At 63.3% G+C, this 24,685-nt stretch overlaps 3 protein-coding genes across 7 annotated transcripts; 2 read left to right on the top strand and 1 right to left on the bottom strand.

Annotated features, from left to right (window-relative positions):
- The first annotated feature begins 303 nt into the window (after positions 1 to 303).
- Positions 304 to 6,178, top strand: HMGCL (3-hydroxy-3-methylglutaryl-CoA lyase). 2 transcript variants are annotated; one of them, XM_064172443.1, is made up of 9 exons: positions 304 to 369; positions 672 to 761; positions 1,460 to 1,567; positions 2,514 to 2,609; positions 3,341 to 3,489; positions 3,865 to 3,928; positions 4,563 to 4,751; positions 4,881 to 5,006; positions 5,532 to 6,178. In XM_064172443.1, the coding sequence occupies exons 1-9, from the start codon at positions 319 to 321 to the stop codon at positions 5,631 to 5,633; spliced, it is 975 nt and encodes a 324-aa protein (XP_064028513.1). In that variant the 5' UTR covers positions 304 to 318; the 3' UTR covers positions 5,634 to 6,178. The 2 variants fall into 2 exon arrangements, with proteins under 2 accessions (XP_064028513.1, XP_064028514.1); XM_064172444.1 differs by lacking the exon at positions 304 to 369 and adding an exon at positions 456 to 552.
- Positions 6,179 to 8,943: 2,765 nt separating this feature from the next.
- GALE (UDP-galactose-4-epimerase) lies at positions 8,944 to 13,177 on the top strand. Of its 2 annotated transcripts, XM_064172897.1 has the most exons (10): positions 8,944 to 9,065; positions 10,107 to 10,222; positions 10,478 to 10,591; positions 10,768 to 10,944; positions 11,148 to 11,261; positions 11,331 to 11,397; positions 11,484 to 11,569; positions 11,703 to 11,780; positions 11,970 to 12,084; positions 12,175 to 12,313. In XM_064172897.1, the coding sequence occupies exons 1-10, from the start codon at positions 8,945 to 8,947 to the stop codon at positions 12,228 to 12,230; spliced, it is 1,044 nt and encodes a 347-aa protein (XP_064028967.1). In that variant the 5' UTR covers position 8,944; the 3' UTR covers positions 12,231 to 12,313. The 2 variants fall into 2 exon arrangements, with proteins under 2 accessions (XP_064028967.1, XP_064028966.1); XM_064172896.1 differs by lacking the exon at positions 11,970 to 12,084 and having other exon boundaries at positions 12,175 to 13,177.
- Positions 13,178 to 14,706: 1,529 nt separating this feature from the next.
- Positions 14,707 to 24,647, bottom strand: LYPLA2 (lysophospholipase 2). Of its 3 annotated transcripts, none has more exons than XM_064172899.1 (10): positions 24,445 to 24,647; positions 21,113 to 21,217; positions 20,109 to 20,140; positions 18,564 to 18,629; positions 17,783 to 17,830; positions 17,510 to 17,580; positions 17,194 to 17,267; positions 16,906 to 17,007; positions 16,283 to 16,459; positions 14,707 to 15,636 (listed from the first exon to the last, which is right to left on the bottom strand). In XM_064172899.1, exons 2-10 carry the CDS (start codon positions 21,188 to 21,190, stop codon positions 15,586 to 15,588), a joined length of 699 nt encoding a protein of 232 aa, XP_064028969.1. In that variant the 5' UTR covers positions 21,191 to 21,217; positions 24,445 to 24,647; the 3' UTR covers positions 14,707 to 15,585. The 3 variants fall into 3 exon arrangements, with proteins under 3 accessions (XP_064028969.1, XP_064028968.1, XP_064028970.1); XM_064172898.1 differs by lacking the exon at positions 24,445 to 24,647 and adding an exon at positions 24,184 to 24,291; XM_064172900.1 differs by lacking the exon at positions 24,445 to 24,647 and adding an exon at positions 22,143 to 22,387.
- Positions 24,648 to 24,685: the final 38 nt, after the last annotated feature.

Genomic DNA, 24,685 nt, shown 5'->3' on the forward strand with positions numbered 1-24,685 from the left:
GAACAAATAATGATTCGTACAGAGGAACCTGAGCTGAGTTCTGGGAACTGGCACCGGCTGCCCGGGACCTGTGCGCTGGCGGCAGCACCGCTCCGGCCCTGCCGATGACGCTGTTGTGAGCACAGAGAGGGAAAAACAAGACAACAAAGCCATGGCCTCGTTTCCTTCCAGCCCCACCGCGGGGATGACCTCTGGTACCAGAAGGGTCCCATCCAAAACAAACAGGCCGTGTTTGCTTAGCGACGCGGCCAGCCCGAAACCCATCGTATAAGTACCCAGCTGCCCAGCCGCCCTGCAGTGCCGCAGCCGGGGGCAAGGATGCCGCAGTACGACACCGGATCGCTGGCGCGGGACGGCCCGCGGGGACAGGTACGAGCCGCGGCTCTGCCACCGGGCGCCGGGCAGCAGGAGCCCTCCGCGCCACGTGGCTGCGAGCACGAGGGTCATGTGATCGCCGGGTCACGTGGGGGTGGGTGTGTCCCGATCACGTGACAGCGAGCGGACATGGCGGCGAGGAGGCTGCTCCCGCGCTGGGCTGTGGCGCTGCGGCCGGTGAGCGGGGCCTGACTCTCCCCTTCTCCCCTTCCCTCTCCCCTTCCCTCTCCCCTTCCCTCTCCCCTTCCCTCTCCCCTTCCCTCTCCCCTTCCCTCTCCCCTTCCTTCTCCCCGCAGGTCAGTTCGGCGGCAGCGGCGGGCGGAGCCATCCCCAGGCGGGTGAAGGTGGTGGAGGTTGGGCCGCGCGATGGGCTGCAGAACGAGAAGGTAGGGACAGGCCTGGGCACTTCCTCTGCACCTCCCCCGGGGCTGCGCCAGCCAAACGCCCGGAACGAGTCGCTGGGCACCGCTGGCAGGCTTCAGATTTATTGAAGTGCCACAGGCAGGGACAGCTCCCACTAGAACAGGTCACTCAAGGCCTCATCCAGCCTGGTCCTGAACACCTGCAGGGAGGTTGTGGAGCACAGAAGCACCCAACGTGATCTTTGATCACGTTGGGTGCTTCTGTGCTCCACAACCTCCCTGGGAAACCTGTGCCAGGGTCTCACCACCCTCAACCTGTGCCAGGGTCTCACCACCCTCAACCTGTGCCAGGGTCTCACCACCCTCACTTTTCCCTAGCATCCAGTTTCAATCTCCCCTCTGCTACTCCAAACCCATTCCTCCTCCTCCTCCTGTCATTCCCAGACCTTGTCAATAGTCCCTCCTCAGCCCTCCTGCAGCCCCCTGCAGATCCTGCAAGGCCACTCCAAGGTCTTCTGGAAGCCTTCTCCTCTGCAGGCTGCACAGCCCCAACTCTCTCAGGCTGTGCTCAGAGCAGAGCTGCTGCAGCCCTCTCAGCATCTTGGTGGCCTCCTCTGGACTGGCTCCAACCCTTCCATGTGCTGCTTGTGCTGGGGGCTGCAGAGCTGCACCCAGGGCTGCAGGTGGGGTCTGCCAATGGCTTTGCTTCTGTTTCCTCTCAGAATGTGGTGCCCACACCAGTGAAAATCCACCTGATCAATCTGCTGTCAGAGACAGGACTCCAGGTCATAGAGGCCACCAGCTTCGTTTCCCCTAAGTGGGTTCCTCAGGTCAGTACCCAAGCAGGGTTTGCAGCTGCATGTGCTGAGAGTGCCCCCTGGGAGATGAGAACCCAAGGGGAAGGTTCTCTTGGCTCCAAAGCCTTTGTCACTGTGGCTTGTAACCAGGCAAGAGACAGCAAAGGCAGAAGGGCTTGGGATGGGCCAGACCTTCCCCTTGCACCCTGCAGAGGAGCAGATGCCAGCTGGAAGCAGCAGCTGGCTGCGTGCTGGGGCTGGCCTGAGTGGCTGCCCTGGGGCCCTCCCAGTGCTGTTTGCTCTTAGAGCCATAGAGTTGGAAAAGGCCTCTAAGGGCACTGAGTCCAACCACTGACCCAGCACCCCATGGCCCTGAGCTGCCATGTCTGCATGCCATATCTGTGCCCTGAGGTGCCATGTCTGCATGCCATGTCTGTGCCCTGAGCTGCCATGTCAGCTGCCATGTCTGCATGCCATATCTGTGCCCTGAGCTGCCATGTCTGCATGTAATTTGTTAACACCTCCCTGGGCAGCCTGTGCCAATGCCTGTGCCAATGCCTGTCCATTCCTGCAGGAAAGAATCTTCTCCTCATATCCAACCTAAACCTCCCCTGGTACAGCTTGAGGCCATTTGCCCTCATTCTGTAACTTGCCATGAGGGACACCAACCCCATCTCACTCCAACTCCTCTCAGGGAGCTGTAGAGAGCAGTGAGGTCTCTCCTCAGGCTCCTTTCCCCCAGGCTGCACACCCCCAGCTCCCTCAGCTGCTCCTCCCCAGCCCTCTTCTCCAGACCTGTCACCGAATTGGTTGTCCTTTGGCCCTGCTGCTGCACCTCAGTGCCCTTCCTGCAGTGGGGGCCTGGTGTCTCCTTCCCAGATAATGCTGTTCCTGTTTCCAAAGGAGGTGCTCAGCCTGACTGCCCAGTTGGCAGGTGTGGATGCTGTCACCCTTAGGGAGCCCTCCCTGTGCTTTGCAGATGGCTGACCACACAGAAGTCATGCAAGGAATCAGCAAGCTGCCAGGCGTCAGCTACCCTGTGCTGACCCCCAACCTGAAGGGATTCCAGGCAGCGGTAAGAGCTGGCAGCATCTGGGTGTTCCCAGCACCTCCTGTGCAGGGGCTGGCTGGGAAGGAGCATTTCCAGCTGTGCTTAAGGGTGGGAGAAGCCTTTCAGCTCAGTTGTGCTTGTGAGTGCCCTGGCAGAAGGCAGTGGCTGTGCTCTGTGAGTGCCCTGGCAGAAGCCATGGCTGTGCTCTGTGAGTGCCCTGGCAGAAGGCAGTGGCTGTGCTCTGTGAGTGCCCTGGCAGAAGCCATGGCTGTGCTCTGTGAGTGCCCTGGCAGAAGGCAGAGTGGCTGTGCTCTGTGAGTGCCCTGGCAGAAGGCAGAGTGGCTGTGCTCTGTGAGTGCCCTGGCAGAAGCCATGGCTGTGCTCTGTGAGTGCCCTGGCAGAAGGCAGAGTGGCTGTGCTCTGTGAGTGCCCTGGCAGAAGGCAGAGTGGCTGTGCTCTGTGAGTGCCCTGGCAGAAGCCATGGCTGTGCTCTGTGAGTGCCCTGGCAGAAGGCAGAGTGGCTGTGCTCTGTGAGTGCCCTGGCAGAAGGCAGAGTGGCTGTGCTCTGTGAGTGCCCTGGCAGAAGGCAGAGTGGCTGTGCTCTGTGAGTGCCCTGGCAGAAGGCAGAGTGGCTGTGCTCTGTGAGTGCCATGGCTGTGCTCTGTGAGTGCCCTGGCAGAAGCCATGGCTGTGCTTTGTGAGTGCCCTGGCAGCAGACATCAACTCCACTTCAATTTGTGCTTTCTGGTTGGCAGGTGGCAGCAGGGGCCCAAGAAGTGTCCATCTTTGGAGCAGCCTCTGAGCTCTTCACTAAGAAGAACATCAACTGCTCCATCGAGGAGAGCTTGGAGAGGTTTGGTGCAGTGATGACAGCAGCCAGAGCAGCCAACATTCCTGTCAGGGGGTAAGCAGCTCCTGCTGGGACCGTGGCCCTGAGCAGGCTGTGTGGAGAGCTGTGGCTGCTCGAGTTGATCTCTTTGGAGCCCACCTCCTGCAGCACTGGGGGGAGGCTTTTGAACTTCACCTTTTTTGGGGGGGAAGGGAAGTGTCTCTCTGCTTGGATGTGAGCTCTGCACATTGATTTGGAAGCAGCACCACACAGCCACAGCTTCAGGAGCTGGCTTGGTGCAGAGCCTGTGCTGAGTCCGGGAGCAGGGAGTTCATTCTTCCATTGCTCAGAGCATGCAGGGTGCAGCACAGGCCCTGACCACTTTGGCCACTATAAACTGACTTCAGTTCTGCAGCTAAAAGGCTGTTGGGCTTTCTGTTACATCCACAGGTACGTTTCCTGTGTCCTTGGGTGTCCCTATGAAGGGAAGATTTCTCCAGCTAAGGTGGCAGAGGTGAGTTCCTCATGAACAGAAGCAGCATTTCTGAGAGGTGTTTGCCTTCTGAGCTGGGCACTGAGGGCTGGAGGATGTGTGGGGAGGTAGAGCTTGGTCTGTTCTCCCAAGTGCTACAGGACAGAATGAGGGGAAATGGCCTCAAGTTGTACCAGGGGGGGTTTAGGTTGGACACTGGGCAGAATTTCTTGCCCAGGAGGGTTGCCAAGGCCTGGAACAGGCTGCCCAGGGCAGTGACAGAGTCCTTATCTCTGGAGGGCTTTGGAAGCTGTGGAGATGTGGTGTGGAGGGACATGGCTTAGTGGTGGCCTTGATTGTGTTGGTTTGATGGTCGTGAAGGTCTTAAATGGTCAAACCATTCAAGCAAAGACTGAGAGGAGGCTGAGGAAGGGTGCAGCTCCCTGCCACCACGGGGAGGGGAGGCTGAGGAAGGGTCTAGCTCCCTGCCACCACGGGGAGGGGAGTCTGGGTCTGGTTGAAATGGGCAGAGGCACTGAGGGAGCTGTGGGAGATCTCAGCCCCCTGGCTGCTGTGCTGCAGGGAAGGATGCTCTGATCCCTCTGTGCTGCCTGCCAGCAGCTGAGGGCAGGGAGTGCCAGAGCTGCCTGCTCACTCAGTGCTGGCTCTCGGGCAGGTCTCAAAGAAGATGTACTCCATGGGGTGCTATGAGATCTCCCTGGGTGACACCATTGGCATCGGGACCCCAGGCAGCATGAAGGAGATGCTGACAGCAGTCATGAAGGAGGTGCCAGTTGGGGCTCTTGCTGTTCACTGCCATGACACCTATGGGCAAGCTCTTGCCAACATCTTGGTGGCACTTCAGGTAAGCTCTTCCTTGGAAGTTCAGCATCTTTCCCTGGGGGCTCTTTCTGTGCTGGCTGCCAGCTGTGGATGCGAGGAGCAGGAGCTCTGTGCCCCAGGAGGAGTTCCCTGATGCTGGCTGTGTTTGCAGATGGGTGTCAGCGTGGTGGATGCGTCTGTAGCTGGCCTGGGAGGCTGCCCCTATGCCCAGGGAGCATCAGGCAACGTTGCCACAGAGGACTTGGTGTACATGCTGAATGGCCTGGGCATCCAAACGGTGAGCACCTGCACACTGCCTCTGGGCAGGCTGCAGCCAGGCCTCAGAGCTTGGCTGGGGGGGCCTGAGCATAGCTGGTGGAGCTGGAGGATCCCTCTGGCTCTGACACATCAGCCAGGCTGTGTCTGGGGGCCTTGTCTTGCCACTGCCAGCCATTGGGACCATTTCCTGCTTGACCCCCAGAGCACTCAGGGCCTCCTTAACGTACCCTTCAGGCTCCCTCAGCCCCTGCTGGTCCCTCCCACTGTGCAGTAACTTCTTGACTGTGGGGGTGGTGAGACACTGCAACAGGCTGCCCAGGGAGCTGGTGGAGACCCCCTCCCTGGAGACACTCAAGGTCAGGCTCGATGTGGCTCTGAGCCATCTGATCTAGTTGGAGATGTCACTGAGGGGAGTTTGCCGAGGTGACCCCTGGAGGTCCCTCCCAGCCCAAGCAGTTCTGTGACCCTCTGCCAGTTGTGGCTGGGCAGCTCTAGGTGGCAGAACCGGTACCAAGGCAGGTCCTGTCTTTTTGTCTCCATGAAGGGTGTGGATCTGCAGAAGCTGATGGACACAGGCACATTTATTTGCAATGCACTCAACAGAAGAACCAATTCCAAAGTGTCCCAGGCATGCTGCAGGCTGTGAGGTGGAACTGAGTTTCTCCTTGGATCAAGAAGAAAGCAAGGATCAGGCATGGGCTGGGTTTCCTCTCTGCTCTGATGCCTTCAGTGCCCCTTCCAGGCTCAGCACTTGAGAAGAAATGCATAATCCACCAGAAATTAAAGACCACCAAGACTACTGCAGTACATCTTGAAGCCTTCAACCGTTTGCCTTAGAGAAGGGGCTGAGGGAGAAGCAGAGGCTACAGTTGTCTTCTCAGAGAGCTGTGGTCTGCAGCACAGGCTCAGAGCAGCATCTGGTGTAACTTCTGCCTCCAGCCTGTGTTGCCAGCAGAGGATGAAGCACAGTTTTTGCAATTAGAGCACTTCTCCAGGTCAGTTTTGACTCTTCCCTTCTGTCTTCTCACTACAAATGTTAAGACTGAAAGCAAAAGGCTCCCCTGCCTAATTTAAGTGTCAAGGAGCAGCTTTGGACCTTCTGTCTTGGCATTTAGGGTTGGTTATAACTGTATCTGTTGTAAGATACTTCTACCTGCTGAGAGTAATAAACACATTATTTAATATTCTAAACTATTGGAGATCTGCTTTAATTAAACCAATTAAGGAGCTTTTGCTGCCAGTCTGGTTCCAAGTGCCTCTTGCACCAGCACTCAGCATGGAGTAACTGCCTCAGTGTGGGCTGTGACCCAACCTTGGAGAGCAAGGAGCATGGAACCTGCCTGCTCTGCACCCAGAGTGCCCAGGCCCTGGGCACTGCTCCCGACCTTCTATTTAAGATAATTTATTGAACAGTGTGTTTGGGAGACCAGAGACCAGCATGGTGACTCTGTCCTGCTGCAGCGTGGGCAGCTTTGTAGCTCTCCTGCGGCTTTCTCTGGCTGTCCCAGCGTGCCGCACACGGGGCCGACCCTCCGCGTGTCGCTACTTCACTCGTCTGAGTTGTAACAATGCAATAAAGCGGAGCACTGAAGCCAGGAGTCTCGATTCATTGCTGGGATTCCGCCCGAGGCGCAGCGCTTTCCTCTGGCCGCCAGGCGGCGCCACAGCTCCTGCTGCGCGCAGCTGGCCGGCGGTCGGGCGGGGGCGGCAGGAGCGCGTTCGGCGCATGCGCGCTGTCAGCTTTTTGTCCCTGCGGCCGCCCCGTAGCTGGTGAGGCGTTTCCATGGGAGAGCGGCGCGCGTGGCACCGCGGCCGCGCCTTAAAGGGGCCGCACCCGGAGCAGGTCTGCGCGGAGGGAGGGCAGCGGCGGCAGGAGCGGAGGGTGAGCGACCGAGGCGAGCGGGAGGGGCGGCAGGCGAGCAGGGCCATGTGCCGCTCTGCAGGCCTTTAGCGGGGAGCTCTCGCGTCCTGCCCCTTCAAGTGCCTGCTCCTCAGCTCCAGAGAGATGCTGAGGTGCGGGAAGGTGCCCGGAGAAGGGCAGCGAGGCTGGGGAGGGGCCTGGAGCAGAGCCCTGTGAGGAGAGGCTGAGGGAGCTGGGGGGGTGCAGCCTGCAGCAGAGGAGGCTCAGGGCAGAGCTGATTGCTGCCTGCAGCTGCCTGCAGGGAGGCTGTAGCCAGGTGGGGTTGGGCTCTGCTGCCAGGCAGGCAGCAACAGAAGAAGGGGACACAGCCTGAAGCTGTGCCAGGGCAGGTCCAGGCTGGCTGTGAGGAGGAAGTTGTTGTCAGAGAGAGTGATTGGCATTGGAATGGGCTGCCCAGGGAGGTGGTGGAGTGGCTGTGCCTGGAGGTGTTGAAGCCAAGCCTGGCTGGGGCACTTAGTGCCATGGTGTGGTTGGTTGGGCAGGGCTGGGTGCTAGGTTGGGCTGCAGGAGCTTGGAGCTCTCTGCCAACCTGGCAGATTCTGTACACCCCACGGCCTGGAGTAAATCTGGCCCCTGAGGTGCGTTTAGCACCTTGGGAGCCTCTCCAGTCCCACAGGGACCTTCGGAGCTGGCCCCTCGGGAGCCGCTCAGCCCCAGAGGGGTCTCCCGGCCGCGGTCCCTCAGCCAAGCCCTGGACCTGCCGCCGGCTCCGAGGCAGCGGCAGCCTCTCAGGGCAGGCAGCTCTGTCCCTGCTGCTCAGGTGAGTGCCGGCCGCAGGCGCAGCTCCGTGGCTGTCTCCGGGCCCCGCCGGTAGCGGCAGCCTCGCAGGCAGCTCCGTCCCGCGGCCGTGCCACGTCCGCAGCCAGCGCCGCAGCTCCGCTCCCGCCTCACCTGCTGGCAAAGGAGGGTTTGGGCTTCCAGCCCTCACCTGCCCAGCCCCGGCCCTGCCCCCCCCCCCCGGAGCTGCCTGCCTTGGCTGCCAGAGAAGCCCTGGGGCTGGCAGCAGGCACAGGACAGGACAATTCAGGAGTTTCAGTTTGGTTTTGAGCTTGAGATGCAGCTCTGAGCGTGACCAAGTCCCCCGGGATGGAAAACTTCCCTGTGCCTCCTGCACGCTGGTGCCCAAGCGAGTTCCCTCTCCTGCCTGGAGAGCAGGAGTGGCACAGGGACGCTGCCCAGCAGGGCAAGGAGCCTGCAGGGAGCTGGGACTGCTGTAGAGGTGATCTCAGAGCTGATGCCTATGTGGGTGCCGTGAGCTGAGCTCTGCCCTTGTGCTCTGGGGTGACCTGGCCAGAGGGGTCTGTGCTGCAGGGGATGGTGACCCCAGCAGCTTGGCTGGGCTTGGCAGAAGGACAGAGGCTTCTGCCCCGTGTGACAAGTGCCAGGCAGCCTCTCCCTGCCCAGCAGATGTGACCCAGGCTGGCTGGCAGGGTGTGCTGCTACCTGCCCAGCCCTTTGCTCTCCGGATGTCGTCCTGGCCCTGGCCCCGCCAAGCACGGGGTGTACCCGGAGGCAGTGCTGACGTGACAGTGCCCATGTCCTGCCTGCCCCTTCCCTCCCATGGCCCCTGGCTGTCCTGCACGCCCCACAAAGTGCTCCATAGAATCAAACAGGTTGGAAGAGAGCTCCAAGCTCCTCCAGCCCAACCTAGCACCCAGCCCTGCCCAACCAACCACACCATGGCACTAAGTGCCCCAGCCAGGCTTGGCTGCAACACCTCCAGCCACAGCCACTCCACCACCTCCCTGGGCAGCCCATTCCAGTGCCAATCACTCTCTCTGCCAACAACTTCCTCCTCACATCCAGCCTCAACCTGGCCTGGCACAGCTTGAGGCTGTGTCCCCTTCTTCTGTTGCTGCCTGCCTGGCAGCAGAGCCCAACCCCACCTGGCTACAGCCTCCCTGCAGGCAGCTGCAGGCAGCAATCAGCTCTGCCCTGAGCCTCCTCTGCTGTAGGCTGCACAACCTCAGCTCCCTCAGCCTCTCCTCACAGGGTTTGTGCTTGGCTCTGAAGGACCTTTTCTTCCCCAGGGAGCCATGGCAGAGAAGATCCTGGTGACCGGCGGCGCTGGCTACATCGGCAGCCACTGTGTGCTGGAGCTGCTGCAGGCTGGCTACAGCCCTGTGGTCATAGACAACTTCCACAATGCCATCCGAGGTATGGAGAACCTTTGTCCCTTCCTGTGCAAGGGATCAGTGCTGAGCCTGGTCCTGTTCAATATCTATACTGATGATCTGGGCCAGGGGATTGAGTCCAACATCAGTAAGTTTGCAGATGACACCAAGCTAGGAGCAGCTGTGGAGCTGTTGGAGGGTAGCAGAGCCCTGCAGAGGGACCTGGCCAGGCTGGATGGGTGGGCAGAGGCCAAGGGGATGAGACTGAACAAAGCCAAGTGCAGGGTTCTGCACTTTGGTCACAACAACCCCAAGCAGCACTGCAGGCTGGGGCCAGAGTGGCTGAGAGCAGCCAGGCAGAGAAGGAGCTGGGGGTGCTGGGAGAGAGGAGCTGAAGATGAGGCAGCAGTGCCCAGGTGGGCAGCAGAGCCAGTGGCATCCTGGGCTGGCTCAGGAGCAGTGTGGGCAGCAGGACAAGGGAGGTTATTCTGCCTCTGTGCTCAGCACTGCTCAGGCCACACCTGCAGTGCTGTGTCCAGTTCTGGGCTCCTCCATTGCAGAGAGATGTTGAGGTGCTGGAAGGTGCCCAGAGCAGGGCAGCAAGGCTGGGGAGGGGCCTGGAGCACAGCCCTGTGAGGAGAGGCTGAGGGAGCTGGGGGGGTGCAGCCTGCAGCAGAGGAGGCTCAGGGCAGAGCTCATTGCTGCCTGCAGCTGCCTGCAGGGAGGCTGTAGCCAGGTGGGGTTGGGCTCTGCTGCCAGGCAGCCAGCAACAGAAGAAGGGGACACAGCCTGAAGCTGTGCCAGGGCAGGTTGAGGCTGGATGTGAGGAGGAAGTTGTTGTCAGAGAGAGTGATTGGCATTGGAATGGGCTGCCCAGGGAGGTGGTGGAGTGGCTGTGGCTGGAGGTGTTGAAGCCAAGCCTGGCTGGGGCACTTAGTGCCATGGTCTGGTTGGTTGGATAGGGTTGGGTGCTAGGCTGGGCTGGCAGAGCTTGGAGATCTCCTCCAACTTGCTGGATTCTGTGATTCTGTGCTCTGCCAGAAGCTGCAGCTCTCCCAGCCCCTCACTCTCTTCATCTCCCCAGGGGCAGATGTGCTCCCCGAGAGCCTGCGGCGTGTGCAGCAGATCACACAGCAGCCTCTCCTCTTCCAGGAGCTGGACATCACCGACGGGGCAGCGCTGCAGGAGCTCTTCAGCAAGGTGGGAGCAAGGCTGCAGTGCCCCAAGGTGGTTGTGCTGGAGATGTAGCCTGGGCAGGAGCTGAGCTGGGTGGACAGTGCTGAGGAAAGGCTGGGACCAGCAAATGTTCCTCTGCAGCATGAAGGCCACACAGGGAATCTCCTGGGGAGGCTTCTCTCTGGGTTCTGCTGCTGGGGAGGCTTCTCTCTGGGTTCTACCCAGAGGTTGTGTTTGCTGTTACTGTGCACTAACCCCAAGCCCTTTCTGACTCTGCAGCATCACTTCTCAGCTGTGATGCACTTTGCAGGGCTGAAGGCCGTGGGGGAGTCTGTGCAGAAGCCCCTGGAGTACTACAGGGTGAACCTCACCGGCACCATCCGGCTGCTGGAGGTGAGTGGAAGCAGGAGGGCAGTGTGTGGTGCTCGGGGCCACAAGGGCACTGGGGGTGGCCTGCTGGCTGCCTGCTCCTTGTGGTGCTCCCTCTGCCCCGGGGGTGTGGTGGTGGAGGGCTGAGCTGGGAGGTGTGGAGCTGGCTGGCTCAGTGGCACCGTGTCCCTGCTCCCCAGACCATGAAGGCTCATGGCGTGAAGGACATCGTCTTCAGCAGCTCTGCCACCGTCTATGGAGACCCCCAGTACCTGCCCCTGGATGAGAGCCACCCGGTGGGAGGCTGCACCAACCCCTACGGCAAATCCAAGTACTTCATCGAGGAGATGATTCGAGACCTCTGCAAAGCAGAGAGGGTGAGGAGCTGCCCCAGGCCCTGCAGGGCTGGGAACTGAGGTCTTTTCCCCCTGGAGCAGAGCCCAGCGGGGAGGTGGCAGCACAGCCTGGGGTGAGCAGGCAGCAGCAGCAGCAGAGGCTGGGGGGAGCAGGCAGCAGCACAGCCTGAAGGGATCAGGCAGCAGCAGCAGAGCCTCCCCAGCAGCCACCTCTGTCCCCCCAGGACTGGAACGCTGTTATCCTGCGCTACTTCAACCCCATCGGTGCCCACGAGTCAGGCATGATTGGAGAGGATCCTCAGGGCATCCCAAACAACCTCATGCCCTACGTGGCACAGGTGAGGCCCCGCTGCAGCTGGGAGCGCCCCCGTGTGGGCACAGGCTGAGGGGGCTCTGTGTCTGCGCAGGTGGCCGTGGGGCGCAGAGAGTTCCTGAGCGTGTTCGGCAGCGACTACAAGACAGAGGACGGAACAGGTAGTGTGGACGCTGGCTCCTGGGGCAGCTGGCACAGCTGCACCCCTGCCAGGAGGGATTTACCCTCACCCCCTGCGTCCCCACAGGTGTCAGGGATTACATCCACGTGGTGGATTTGGCCAAGGGCCACCTCGCTGCCTTGAGGAAGCTGAAGGAGAACTGTGGCTGCAAGGTACCGAGGGAGCTGTTGGCTGGGCTGGGCTGGACCAGGACCAGGCTTGTCCAGCCCCAGGGCAGCTAAAGCAGGGCCTGAGCCTTTTCCCCTTGCAAAAGAAGCTGAGCCCCATCCCTTGTCCTCCTCCCAGGTCTACAACCTGGGCACAGGCACTGGCTACTCTGTCCTGCAGATGATCCAGGCCATGGAGAAAGCCTCAGGAAGGGAGGTAAGGTCTGACCTGCAGCCTGCAGGGCTGTGGGCACACAGGCAGCTGCTGCCGCCGTGCCAGGCTGTCAGTGCCACGGGAGCCTTTGTGCTGCATCTGCAGCAGCCACTGGCACCGCTCCCTCAGCTCCTGAGTGCCCTCTGAGGAGCCCCAGGAGTGCCCAGCCCCAGGGTGCTGCTCTCCCTGCAGGTCAAGTACAAGGTTGTGGGCCGGCGGGAGGGAGATGTGGCCTCCTGCTACGCCAACCCCGCGCTGGCCGAGCGGGAGCTGGGCTGGAAAGCTGCCTGTGGCCTGGACAAGATGTGTAAGAGCAGCAGCCCCTCCCCTGGCACTCTGTGCCACCAGCTGCCCCTCTCCTGCCCCCCCCCTCACTGCTGCTCTCTTCCTGTTGCAGGCGAGGACCTGTGGCGGTGGCAGCTGCAGAACCCCACTGGCTTCAGCAAGAACTGAGCCAGGGCCTGGGGGCTTGCCTGGCTGCCTTGGGGCTTGCCTGGCTGCCTGCTCCAGCCCAGCTCTGCCTTCCCCCTGTGGGCCCAGACAGGTTGTGAGCAGTCTGGCTACAATTCCTGCCCCCTGCGTGGGGCAGAAAGGCCAGGAGCAGCCCCAGCCTCTCCCCTCCTCATCCCCCCCAGCTCCTTTGCGTTTCACAGAGTAGAACACAAGGAGGAGCAGAGTCAAGGCCCAGCTTTGGCACCCAGAGCTGAAACCCTCTGCTGAGAATGCACAGGGGCTGCTGCCAGCCCCAGCAGCTTGGCTGGTCTCTGGAGCCACCACTGGCAGTGGTCACATCCAGCACTCAAACATGTGAGTCCCGCAGAGGCAAGCACCCACTGCCTGCTCCACCTGTCCCCAACCTGCCCACCTCATGGACCAGACCCAGGATGAAGGCTGGGGCACCCAGTGCCCCCTGCCCTGGGCACAGAGGTCTGCTGAGCACCTACCTCATGGCCTCAGGCCCCAGGAACCCCCCATTCCCACAGGGACTAGTCACATCCCAACCCTGCCACGGCCTATTTCCCCAGCCCTTGCTAACTCCCAAGGGCCTCATCCACCCTTTTTTCCCTCCCCAGCATGGTTTTGGAGGCCAAGCCTCATCTCCTGCTTGCTCCTGCTCAGCCACTGGAGCCAGCCCTGGGCTCTCAGCCTCTCTGCTGCCCTTGGCTGCTGCCTGCCTTTTTTGCTTCCACGTTGCCTGTGGCAGCCTTTTCCCTGCTCGCATTGCCAAAGGCTCCCCGGGAGCAGGCTGTGCTCAGCTGGCAGCTCCTGTTTATTAGTGGCAGCTCCAGGGGCTGGCCGGGCCCCGCCGCGGCCGTGGGGCTGGGCTGGGCTGGCAGCAGGCTGAGTAATAACTTCTGTGGCTAAGTTCTGAATGGAGCTTTTCAGTTGTTCTTAAATAAGCTTTCTTACTTTCTGAGCTGCAGCTCTCCTCTGCCGCTGCTCAGCCACAGCTGCTGCCCTGGGGGCGGGCAGGGGGCCAGGTGGGGGGGAGGCTGGGGAGCCTCCTGCTGCTCCTGCCCCAGCCACGAATGACACCAGAGCAGCTCCGGGGGAGGTTCATGATTTATTTAACCTTGAGTCTGACTCTGTGGAACACACACATGAAAATAAAAGGAAAAAAAAAATAATACCCCAAACATTTACAAGGAAGACAAAACAGAGAAGGGAACCAAAACAAAAACCCAACCCAAAGAAAAGCTGCATTGAGGAATGGAGAGAAGCTGTTCGCCCTCCCGGGTCCTCAGCACAGCCCTGCCCAGGCCTGTGCTGCCCAGGTGGGGAGTGAGCAGGAATGCTCTGCAAAGGGCACCCCCCCCCCTCCCCCTAACCCCCCTGCCCCGTGTCGTGCCCAAGGATGGCCACGAGTGCCAGGCCCCCAGCTCGGCGCATGGTTCCAGTTCACAGTCAAATAGGTCATTCTGTCCATCTGCCAGCCCTCGGGCATCCCGCAGGGAGCTGCGTCCCTGTCCCGGCCAGCCCCTCCGGGCTCCTCCCCGCCCGCCGGAGGGGAGGACACAGCAGCAATAAAACAGCGAAGGTCAAAGAAAAGAGCAGGACTGAGCTCCACGCCAGGCAAGAGCAGAGCTCCCCCCGGCACCAGCAGCAGGTTTGCTGGGTTTAAGACTTCCAGGAGGAAGAGGAAGGAGGGAAAAAACCAAAACCAACCCAAAACTCCATAACCTCAATCCCCAACCAGGAGCAAGGATGGGGCTGACAGCTCTGACTCTCCGGAGAGCAGCTTATTGCTTTACGCATCCCAGGCAGGGAGGGCAGAGCTGGGGCAGAGCTGCTGCAGCCGCCCCCAGCCCCACCTGCCCCCGGAGCGGGACCAGCCACAGCACGGAGCTGGCCAGGGGCACCGAGCAGGGCAGGGCATGGGGCTGGGCACGGCCTCGCCTCCCGCAGAGCTGGAGCGGCAGGAGGCAGCCGCAGCCCCCGGGCTCAGGAGGGGTTCGTGGTGTGGTTCTCAAGGGACCAGAAGGGCAGCTCCGCCCTGGGGGTACCCAGCAGTGCTGGGCTCAGCCCGTGGAGCAGAGGCGAGGCCAAGGGCAGTGCTGCTCAACAGCGACAGCCCTCGGGGAGGGGAAGGCCAAGAGCCCACCCACGGAGGAGACATTCAGGGTCCTGTGCCCGGGGAGCTGCTCACTGGTGGGGACAGGCTTGGCCCCCCAGCCCCAGCCACGGCCACCACTCGAGAGAGGACAAAGCCTTGGCCGCAGGCTCCGGGCACTGAGGGCCCCCAGGGACACCTGTGATTGTACATGGAGAGGCCAAGAGAGGCCCTGGCCTTGGGGAGCAGGGAGACCCCCACACTGCCCCCCAGGGCAGGGCAGGCTGCGTCTGGGTGTTAGATGCTGGTGAGATGATGGCTGGGAGCAAACCTGCTTCCTCCAGCTGCACCAGGCAGGGCCAGGCACCACCCCTGGGGGCCTCTCCTCACCTCTGCTCTCCCTCCCTGAGCCAAAGCAGGTCCTAAAGGAAGGAGAAGTAGCAGCAAGAGAGACGCTAAGGACCAGGCTCCACGGCACAGCCGCTCAGAACCAGGCTGTCAGCGGCAGTGCTCTGGGGCTGTGAGGGCACAGAGCTGGGCCAAGGGAGGGAGAGAAGCCTCTGAGGCCCCTCGATGGGCTGAGGAGGAGATTGTAACAGCAACAAGAGGAGGAGGGAGATTATCTGCAGGAGGGCAGAGGTGCCGCAAGCCGAGGGCTGAGGCTGCAGGGGCACAGGGAGTGTGCGTGTGCGACAGGGCAGGGGCCAGGCCCCCTGCGGGGCTGGGGAGCGGCGTGGGGGCTGCCCCCGGCCCGGGCAGGCAGGGCAGAGGCACTCCCAGGAGAGTCCCAAGTTCCTCAGCTCAGGCTGGAAACTTGAGAGTCGCCTGCTGGAGGCTGGGCCGAGGGCAGAGCAGGGGCAGAGTCTGCCGCGGAGGCTGCCCCTGCCCCGTGCCCGCTCCCTCGCCGCAGGGCACGGCCCCAGCCCTGACCCTGACCCGCCCGTGCCAGGGCCAGACCCCAGGCGGCCGGCACCGGGAGCTGCGGGGCGGTGAGCTCCACGGGCACCGCCGGGAGCCAGAGCAGGAGAGGAAAGGCCGCCGCAGGACTCGCCTTGGCCAGCTCCGCTCCGGGCTCCGAGCGCAGCGGGGAGGCGGCGGCGGCGCCAGGCGGCGGCGGGGGCGCGGCGGCAGGGGCGGAGGGGGTGCCAGGGGTGCCAGGGGTGCCATGGCTTCCGTTCGCAGTGGACAGGTCACAGGGGACAGGGCAGCGGCTGCCACCTCGGCGTCCTTCCCCGCGACAGTCTGGGTCGGCTCCGCTCAGATCCGGGGCAGCAGCTTCTCGATGAACTCCTTCACCGCCATCATCTCCTGAGCAGGGCACAGGGAGCGTCGCTGCGGGGCCCTGCCCGGGCGGGCTGGGGGCAGCAGTCCCGCGGGGAACTGGGGGCCAGGCACGGCCTGGGTGCTCTGCACCGGGCACTGCCCCTGTCCTGCCTGACCCAGCCTGACAGGGGCAGTGCCAAAGGGGAGAACAGCTCCTGCCAGCCCCGTCCAGAACGGCACTGAGCAGCAGGTCCAGAGGAGGACAACGACGCTGGGGAAGGGTCTGGAGAGCAGGGCTGGGGAGGAGCAGCTGAGGGGGCTGGGGGTGTGCAGCCTGGAGAAGAGGAGGCTGAGGGGAGGCCTCACTGCTCTCTACAGCTCCCTGAAAGGAGGCTGGAGCCAGGTGGGATTGGTCTCTTCTCCCAGGAACAAGACAAGATGGGAAAGCCTCAAGCTGCCCCAGGGCAGGTTTAGTTCGGACATGAAGAACAATTTCCTCCCCAGAAGGGCAGTCAAGACCTGGCCCAGGCTGCCCAGGGCAGCGCTGGAGTCCCCATCCCTGGAGAGCTTTCGAGCCCTGGGGCTGTGGCACCGAGGCCCCCTGGCAGCGCTGGGGTGAGGGCTGCACTCCAGCATCCCAAGATCCTTTCCCAACCAGACTCACTCCATGAGCCCAGCCCGGGGCACTGACCTGAGGGCAGGAACTGTGCATCACACCCGGGTAGGTCTTGAACTGGACCTTGTTGGGGCTGACGACAGATTTGAGCTTCTCGGCGGTGAGGGCCCCGAAGCGCACCGGGATCATGGGGTCCATCTCGCCGTGGCACTGCAGGATGGCAATGTCCTTGTTCACGCCGTTACTGGCCGCCTGCAGACAGGGAGGGACAGCTCAGGGGTGCCCAGGAGAGGGCAGCCTCAGCAGGGATCGAGGCAGCTGCTTCAGCTGTGTCCCCCTGCAGACAGCACCTGGCAGCTCCCCCTCCTCAGGAGCACTGCTCACACAGCGCCTGCCGTCCTGCCACCAAAGGCTTCCCCCCCCAGGCTGCCACTGGGACAAAGCTGCTGCCCAGAGGGCACCAGGACGCTTGGTGAGGAGCTCGGCTCGCAGGTGCCCACCTCAGATCAGCAGCAGAGCTCTGACCTCTGCTGTGCCTTCACCTGCCCCCAGTCCCAGCCCAGGGGTGTGGGGATTAAATCCCTGCCACAGGCACCTCGTGCCTGCAGCAACCCTGAGCTCACTGTGAACTCCAGCAGGGAAAACCTACCCCCACCCACCCTGCCTCTGGCAAGAGGAGTGCTGGCAGTGCCAGGTACCTGTGGGAAGGCCTTGTGCAGCGGGAGCCAGCAGCTGAGTGCCACGATGCCAGCCAGCTGGTGCTGGCAGGTGAGAGCTGTGTACAGCGACAAGGCACCGCCCTGCAGCAGATGAGGAAGGGCTGTTAGTGCCATGGGGGGGCACAGAGCCGGGGGTACCCACCTGCCCCAGCTCACCCAACATCCACCCACCTCCCTGCCACAGGTGCTCCCTTTGAGGGGTGTCTTTCGAGGGGGGAAGAGGGGACCCAACCCTGGCTCTGCTCCACCTCAGCCCCAGCAGCTCACCTGTGAGAAGCCCCCCAGGATGATGCGGTTGGGGGGGATCCCATTCTTCATCTCGTGCTCAATAATCGCTTTAACTGGAGGAAGATGGAGCAATAGGTCAGTGAGAGGTGATGGGGGGGACAAGAGCAGCACACCCTGGGCCTAGGGGTGCACAAGGGACACCCAGCACACCAGGGAGAGGCAGGTGCCAGAGGTCCCAGGTGGGCTGAGACCACCAGGAGAGCAGAGTGGAAGGAGAGGTGAAAGGAAGATGCCCACTGCTGCCCCAGCGAGGCACCCAGCAGCTCAGCACTTCCCCCTCCCCAAAGCCTCTTACTGTTCTCTGCAGCTTTCTTGATTCCAGCTTCATCCTCAGGTGCATCTGGAGTCAACCCCATCAGGTCAAACCTGGGAGAAGCAGAAGGGTTAGTCCCAAACCTCTCCCAGCCCCCAGGGTTGTGGGGAGGCAGGAGCTGGCTGTGCTCTGCCCTGCCCCTGACTTCTTCCTACAGGGAGGTGCATTCTGGCCCTTCAAACCTCCCATCCCTCTCACTCCCCAAAATACACCCCCAAAAGGGTCCCAGGCACCTCTGCCACCCAAGGCACTGACCAGGAGGGCATAACCATCTTCATGTTGAGGGTCACTGGGATCCGTGGCCTGTGGAGAGAAGAGTTTGGGTGTCTCAGCTCAAGAGCAGTGGATGCAGGTCCAGGTGAGGGGAGCAGGGGGAGCCTCCCTTCTGCCTGCAGCCACAGGCCAAGGGACAGCAGAGGGCCAGTGCCACCAAACCTAGCCTGGGGGCTGCAAGGTGACCCCAGGGACCAGCTGTGAGCCCCAGGTGGGTCCCAGCTGAGCTGGCAGCTCCACAGTGTTGCCAAGCAGACAGACTGTTTGCTGCTGCTGAGCCAGGAGCTGCTGTCAGGGTGGCTGACTCTGCTCCTCAGACAGCACACCAGGAAGCCAAGGCCCTCCCCAGCCCAGTGAGTGCCCCCCTGGCATCCTTCCATGCTGGGGACACAGCAGGGAGGGTTTCCTTCCCCTTCCTGCCCCCACCCTGCCTCGGCACAGGGACAGGGAAGGAGCTCCAAGGCTTTTGGCTTTCACAGCAGCCATCAGGGAGGTGGAGGGGGGGAAGAAACCAGGCTAAGAGCAGCAGCTCCTGCACTGATCAGCTCTGTGGGAAAGCACTTTGCCTGCAGGCAGAAAATATCAGGGCTGGGGCCCTGCATGAGCCAAGCACAGCAGGAGAGCAGGTCTCACTGCACATCCCCGCGGGCAGGTCATGGCACAGGCCACCTTCTGCCTCTCCAGACAGCCTGAGCAGCAGGCACCAGCAGCACAGCCCTGCCAGGCTCCCCCAGGGCCCTGCCCGAAGCAGGGCAGCACTTACGCGTGAGGGCAGATGTACTTCACGTAGGGCAGGCGGATGGAGGAGAGGGCATCAGCCCAGCTGTGCCTGGGGACAGAGCAGAGGGCAGCAGGGAGGTCAAGGCTTGCCTCAGTGTTTGGAGGATGCTGGCAAAGGTGGGTGAGGGATTTCCCCCAAGGGAAGCTTTTCTCCAGGGCTGCCCCTCCCAGCAGCCTGCACCCCAGCGTCAGCCCCCAGCCCCGACCCACGGCAGGGCACAGGCAGCACACAAACAGAACCAGAATCCAGCAGGTTGGAAGAGAGCTCCAAGCTCAGGAGCCCAACTAGCACCCAGCCCTGGCCAAGCAACCAGACCATGGCACTAAGTGTCTCAGCCAGTCTATTTTGGACACCTTCACCACCATCCTGGGCAGCCCATTCCAATCCCAATCACTCTCTCTGGCAACGACTTCCTCCTAGCATCCAGCCTCAACCTGCCCTGGCACAGCTTGAGGCTGTGTCCCCTTCTTCTGGCCCTGGCTGCCTGGCAGCAGAGCCCAACCCCACCTGGCTATAGCCTTCCTTCAGGTAGTTGTAGACAGCAATGAGTACTGCACCCAGTTCTGGAGCCCCTGGGACAAGAGGGACATGGAGGTGCTGGAAGGTGTGCAGAGAAGGGCCAGGAGGATGAGCAGAGGGCTGGAGCTGCTCTGCTGTGAGGAGAGCCTGAGGCATTTGGGGCTGTGCAGTCTGGAGAGGAGAAGGCTCCCAGGTGACCTTACTGTGACCTTTCAGTATCTTAAGGGGGCTACAAGACAGCTGGGGAGGGACTTTTTAGGCTGTCAGGTAGGGATAGAACTGGGAACAAAGCTGGAAATGGGGAGAGTCAGCCTGGATGCTAGGAAGAAGTTCTTCAGCATGAGGGTGGTGAGAGCCTGGCAGGGGTTGCTCAGGGAGGTGGTGGAAGCCTCATCCCTGGGAGCGTTTAGGGCCAGGCTGGATGAGGCTGTGGGCAGCCTGACGCAGTGTGAGGTGTCCCTGCCCATGGCAGGGGGGGTTGGACTTTGTGGTCCCTTCCAAGCCTGACTGATTCTATAATGCTATGAGGTCACTCCTGAGCCTCCCCTTTTCCAGGCTACCCACCCCACAAAGCCCTGCAGCTGGAGCTGCTGCTGGCACAGGAGGAGGGAGAATCCTCCCAGGGAAAAGCCTTTTGTCACTGCTGCACCTCACGCCGTGGCCTCACACACGTGGAGAGCTGCTCCTGCCCAGACACAACCCAAGTCCCAGGGCCTGGCAAAGCCGCAGTGCTTATCTGCTCGCCTCAGAGGAAGCAGCAAATCAAACCCGCAGGAGGCAGGGGGCTGCCAGGCTGCTGGCATCATAAATATTCAAGAGCAGACAGCTGCTGTCCCGAGATTCCCTGCCGGGGGTGCTGCAGCCACCGCTGCCGGGGCCAGCTCAGAGCCTCAGGCAAATCCTGAAGCTGGGGAAGGCAGCGCTGGGTGCTCACAGCAGCCAGCCAGGTCCCAGCTCTCACTCGGCAGAGGGCAGGTCGCAGGCAGTGCCGGCCCCAGGGATACTCACCCTGTGTCTCCAAGGCCATGTAAAAAAATGACCTGTTAAGCAGAAAAACAAAGCATCAGCTGGTGTGGCAGCGGCTGCCGGGCAGAGGCAGGGCTGGGCTGGCAGGGAGGCGGCAGGAGGCCACTGACTCACTGACTCGGAGCAGGCAGGAATGAGGTGATGCTAATGACAGGGCTCTGCATTCCGAGCGTGAGGGGTGGGTGGAACTGCCGCATCACCGCCGCCACCCCGCCCCCGGCTGCCCAGCACCGGCACCAGCCTGCCAGGCACTCACCGCACCCAGCCCCACAGCCCCCTCGGCTCGGCTCCCAGCAGCCCCTAAGCTACAGGGAGCTGGAGCGGCCCCAGGGCAAGAGAGAGGCTTTTCATTGGGGCATTTGCTTTTTAAGGCTTAAAGAGCCAAACCAGATCCAACCTCCCCCCCCCACCGGCTCTCCTGCAGGTCAAGCCTGGCAGTGAGGCTGTGCCCACGCTGGGCCAGGCCTCAGCAACAAAAGAGCCCAGCCCAGAGGACAGCTACAGCCCCTCAGCAAGACGAGATTCTGCTGCACCTGCATCTGCTCTGATGCACTCAGAGGTACAGCTGAAGGTCTCAGGGATTATGGCCCCTCTGAGCCTGCCAAAGGCAGCTCTCCCCTCCAGAGCAACAGCCATGGCCCCTCTGAGCCTGCCAAAGGCAGCTCTCCCCTCCAGAGCAACAGCCATGGCCCCTCTGAGCCTGCCAAAGGCAGCTCTCCCCTCCAGAGCAAGAGCCATGGCCCCTCTGAGCCTGCCAAAGGCAGCTCTCCCCTCCAGAGCAACAGCCATGGCCCCTCTGAGCCTGCCAAAGGCAGCTCTCCACTCCAGAGCAAGAGCCATGGCCCCTCTGAGCCTGCCAAAGGCAGCTCTCCCCTCCAGAGCAAGAGCCATGGCCCCTCTGAGCCTGCCAAAGGCAGCTCTCCCCTCCAGGGCAAGAGCATCTCAAAGGGAAGCAGGAGGGGAGGCAGGAGAGGTCCAGCCCTTACCGCGGCAGTCTCCCGCTCTGCCCCTGAGACAGTCACTGCGTCAGCGAGGAGGGGGACAGACATGTTGTTACCACACATACACCGAGGGGACGCAGACACTGGCACCTGCAGGACAGAGGGACAAAGGTAAGGCAGGAAAAGAAACCTCTCTTCCTCTCCAGCAACTGCTTGCTCCAGAGGGACTACCTGGGGAGGGGGAAACCAAAGGCTTTGGCGTTGAAGCTCCTGGGACAGCCCAACTCTGTCCCTGGCTTGAGAGTCAGGAAGCAGCACACACTTCCCACACGGCAGCACCAGCTGCGTGCTGGGTGTTGGGAGTGTTAAAATGAGCTGGTTTTGTGACACCTCAGAGCCAAAGTTATTTCTGGGCCCGTGAGGACGTGGGCAGAGGGTGGCCAGGCGACGGCGCAGCCTCAGCATCCCCTCCCGGCTGCCAGCGGAGCCGAGGAGCAGCCTGACCCACATCTGCCGCGCTGGGGAGGCAGGAGGCAGCAGCAGGCAGCAGCGCAGGGCTGCGCAGCACTCAGCAAAGCCCCAGCCCTCTTTCATGGAGCTCTGCAGGGGCAAACCACAGCCTCCAGCTCCTGGGCTGGCCCTGCGCTGCCACCATCCCCCCCCGGCAATGGCATCCCTGCCCCTCCTCGCTGGTCAGCCAGCCAGGGCCAGCACTGCTGTCCCTACCACAGCAGCCAGCAGCCCGCGGGAAGGGCTGAACGCCACCTCCGGAGCCTGGTCCCGCAGCTGGCCGCAGCAGACACCACCCCCAGCCGCCACAGTCGGCGGTGTCTGCCCCCAGCCCAGCACCAATCCCTCAGCTGCCAGGCCCCAGACCCCACTTCCCACCCGGGGCTGAGCGGACCAGAGCACATCGACAACGCTGCCATCACCTCCAAAGAGCAAGAGCAGCCCCCACCGCCTGCTCCAGCCTTCACATCTCACAGCAGACACCAACCCCAGAGGGGTTCGGATGGCAGGAGACCACCCAACACCCCCCCCCCCCAACCCCCGGTACTGCCAAAGACAGCCTTACCCTCCAGAAACCAGCAGCTCCTCTGCCAGCCTGCCCGAGACCTGCCCAACTCGTTTCACCAACTGCTCGTCAGCTGCTGCCCTGACTCAAACAAAACACGGCCGAGGTCTGGCAGACCTCACAGACACGCAGCCCACGTGCCCGTGGGTGCCCCGGGGTCAGCACCAGCAGGCAGAGCAGCAGCACATGCCAGGGCCCTGGCGAGAGCAGCCAGGCACAGCAGCGGCTCCCGCGGCACACACCAAACCCTGCTCCCCGGGCAGCGCCGGCTCGCAGCTCTGCCCCGCAGCTCTGCCCCGCTGCTCTGCCCCGCAGCTCTGCCCCGCTGCTCTGCCCCGCTGCTCTGCCTCGCTGCTCTGCCCCGCAGCTCTGCCCCGCTGCTCTGCCCCGCAGCTCTGCCCCGCTGCTCTGCCCCGCTGCTCTGCCCCGCAGCTCTGCCCCGCTGCTCTGCCTCGCTGCTCTGCCCCGCTGCTCTGCCCCGCAGCTCTGCCTCGCTGCTCTGCCCCGCTGCTCTGCCTCGCTGCTCTGCCCCGCAGCTCTGCCCCGCTGCTCTGCCCCGCTGCTCTGCCCCGCAGCTCTGCCCCGCTGCTCTGCCCCGCAGCTCTGCCCCGCAGCTCTGCCCCGCAGCTCTGCCTCGCTGCTCTGCCCCGCAGCTCTGCCCCGCAGCTCTGCCCCGCTGCTCTGCCCCGCAGCTCTGCCTCGCTGCTCTGCCCCGCAGCAATGCCCCGCTGCTCTGCCTCGCTGCTCTGCCCCGCTGCTCTGCCTCGCTGCTCTGCCCCGCAGCTCTGCCCCGCAGCTCTGCCCCGCTGCTCTGCCCCGCAGCTCTGCCCCGCAGCTCTGCCCCGCTGCTCTGCCCCGCAGCTCTGCCTCGCTGCTCTGCCCCGCAGCAATGCCCCGCTGCTCTGCCTCGCTGCTCTGCCCCGCTGCTCTGCCCCGCAGCTCTGCCCCGCTGCTCTGCCTCGCTGCTCTGCCCCGCTGCTCTGCCCCGCTGCTCTGCCCCGCAGCTCTGCCCCGCTGCTCTGCCCCGCAGCTCTGCCCCGCTGCTCTGCCTCGCTGCTCTGCCCCGCAGCAATGCCCCGCAGCAATGCCCCGCAGCTCTGCCCCGCTCAGAGGCGTCAGGGAAAGGGGGGGCTCAGGGTCACGGCTGCCTGAAGCACCCCCACGGAGCACCCCTCTGAAGCGCTTCCAGAGACCACCACTCTTGAGGCACCCCTACAGATCACCCCTCTGGAGCACCCCCATAGATCTCCTCTCTGGGGTACCCCCACACATCACCCCTCTGGGGTACCCCCATAGATCTCCTCTCTGGGGTACCCCCACACATCACCCCTCTGGGGTACCCCCATAGATCTCCTCTCTGGGGTACCCCCACGGAGCACCGCTCTGGGGCACCCGGGAGCTCTGTGGGGTGTTGCTGCTCCCCCCGTGGGGCACCCACCGGACGGTCCATGGCTGCCACCGCAAACGCAGCTTGAGCAGAGGCCAAAACACGACCCGGGAAGGACAAAGGCCCCCGAGGGGTCTCCGCCTGCACCAAGGCAGCCCCCGGGAGCGCTCTGGGGCTGCTGCAGCGGCAGCCTCGGAGCCACCGCACCCCACACCTGCCCCTGCCCCGCGGCTCTGACACCGGCAGGGAAGCCTCCTCGGGCCCGGTTGCTGTCAGGAGAGGAGCAAGTCGTTAACCGCCGTTTATTACCGAGCCCCAGCCCCTCCCGCTCCCGCAGGCCCGCACGAACCGGCGGAGAGCCTGTGCCGGGAGGGAATGGCCACAGGAGGCTGAAGAGGTCCCGCCTGGGAGCGGCGGGACGGGAGGGAGCGGGACGTGGGGGCGAGGGAGGGCGGCAGCCGGTTCGGCCGCACCACGAGCTGCCCCGCCTGCACCGGGGATGCCAGCTTCCCGTGGCAACGGGGCAAGAGGATGTGGGTCAGCGGCGGGAAGGCGGCTCCGCGCTGCGTGGAACGGCCCCGTTACCGGCAGCGTGCTTCTCCCCGCCGCCCCGACCACGAGGCCGCAGGGCCACCGGGCCCGACCGGGACCCACCGTGGCCGGAACCGCAACGGGAAAGGGGAAGTGGGGTCCGGGATCTGCAGCCCCTCTGCCGGATGCTCCCCGCGCCCGGCCCGCCGGTGATGCACCGCCCCGCTCCCCCCCGTTAAACACGAGGAGAAGGGGCTCCGCCATCCCGCCCAGCCTCCCGCCGCCGCCTCCCAGCCCCTCAGCACCGGGAGCTGGCCCTGCCCCGCCCCGTCCCGGTGGCGCGTGCGGCCGCCGCCCCCCTGCCCCCCCCCCCCCCCCCCGCACCTCTCCCGCGGGCCCGGCGCGCGCTCTCCTCCCGGTCCCGACGCGCTCGCACCGGAACTTCCGCCCGCGGGTCGCGCGGGGCAGCGCGGCGGAAGTGACGCAGCGCCGGCGGGAGCGCTCCGCGCTGGGCCGGGGCTCACCGAGGGCAGGCTGCGCCCGGGGCCAGCCCCAGCCACCCGCCGGTGCTGTAGCCTCCCGGCCCGGTCCCCCTCCTCCCCGCCCCCGAGCGGCCGCTGCCAGC

Source organism: Pogoniulus pusillus, chromosome 37 (genome assembly GCF_015220805.1).
Source record: "Pogoniulus pusillus isolate bPogPus1 chromosome 37, bPogPus1.pri, whole genome shotgun sequence".
Lineage (NCBI taxonomy): Eukaryota > Metazoa > Chordata > Aves > Piciformes > Lybiidae > Pogoniulus > Pogoniulus pusillus.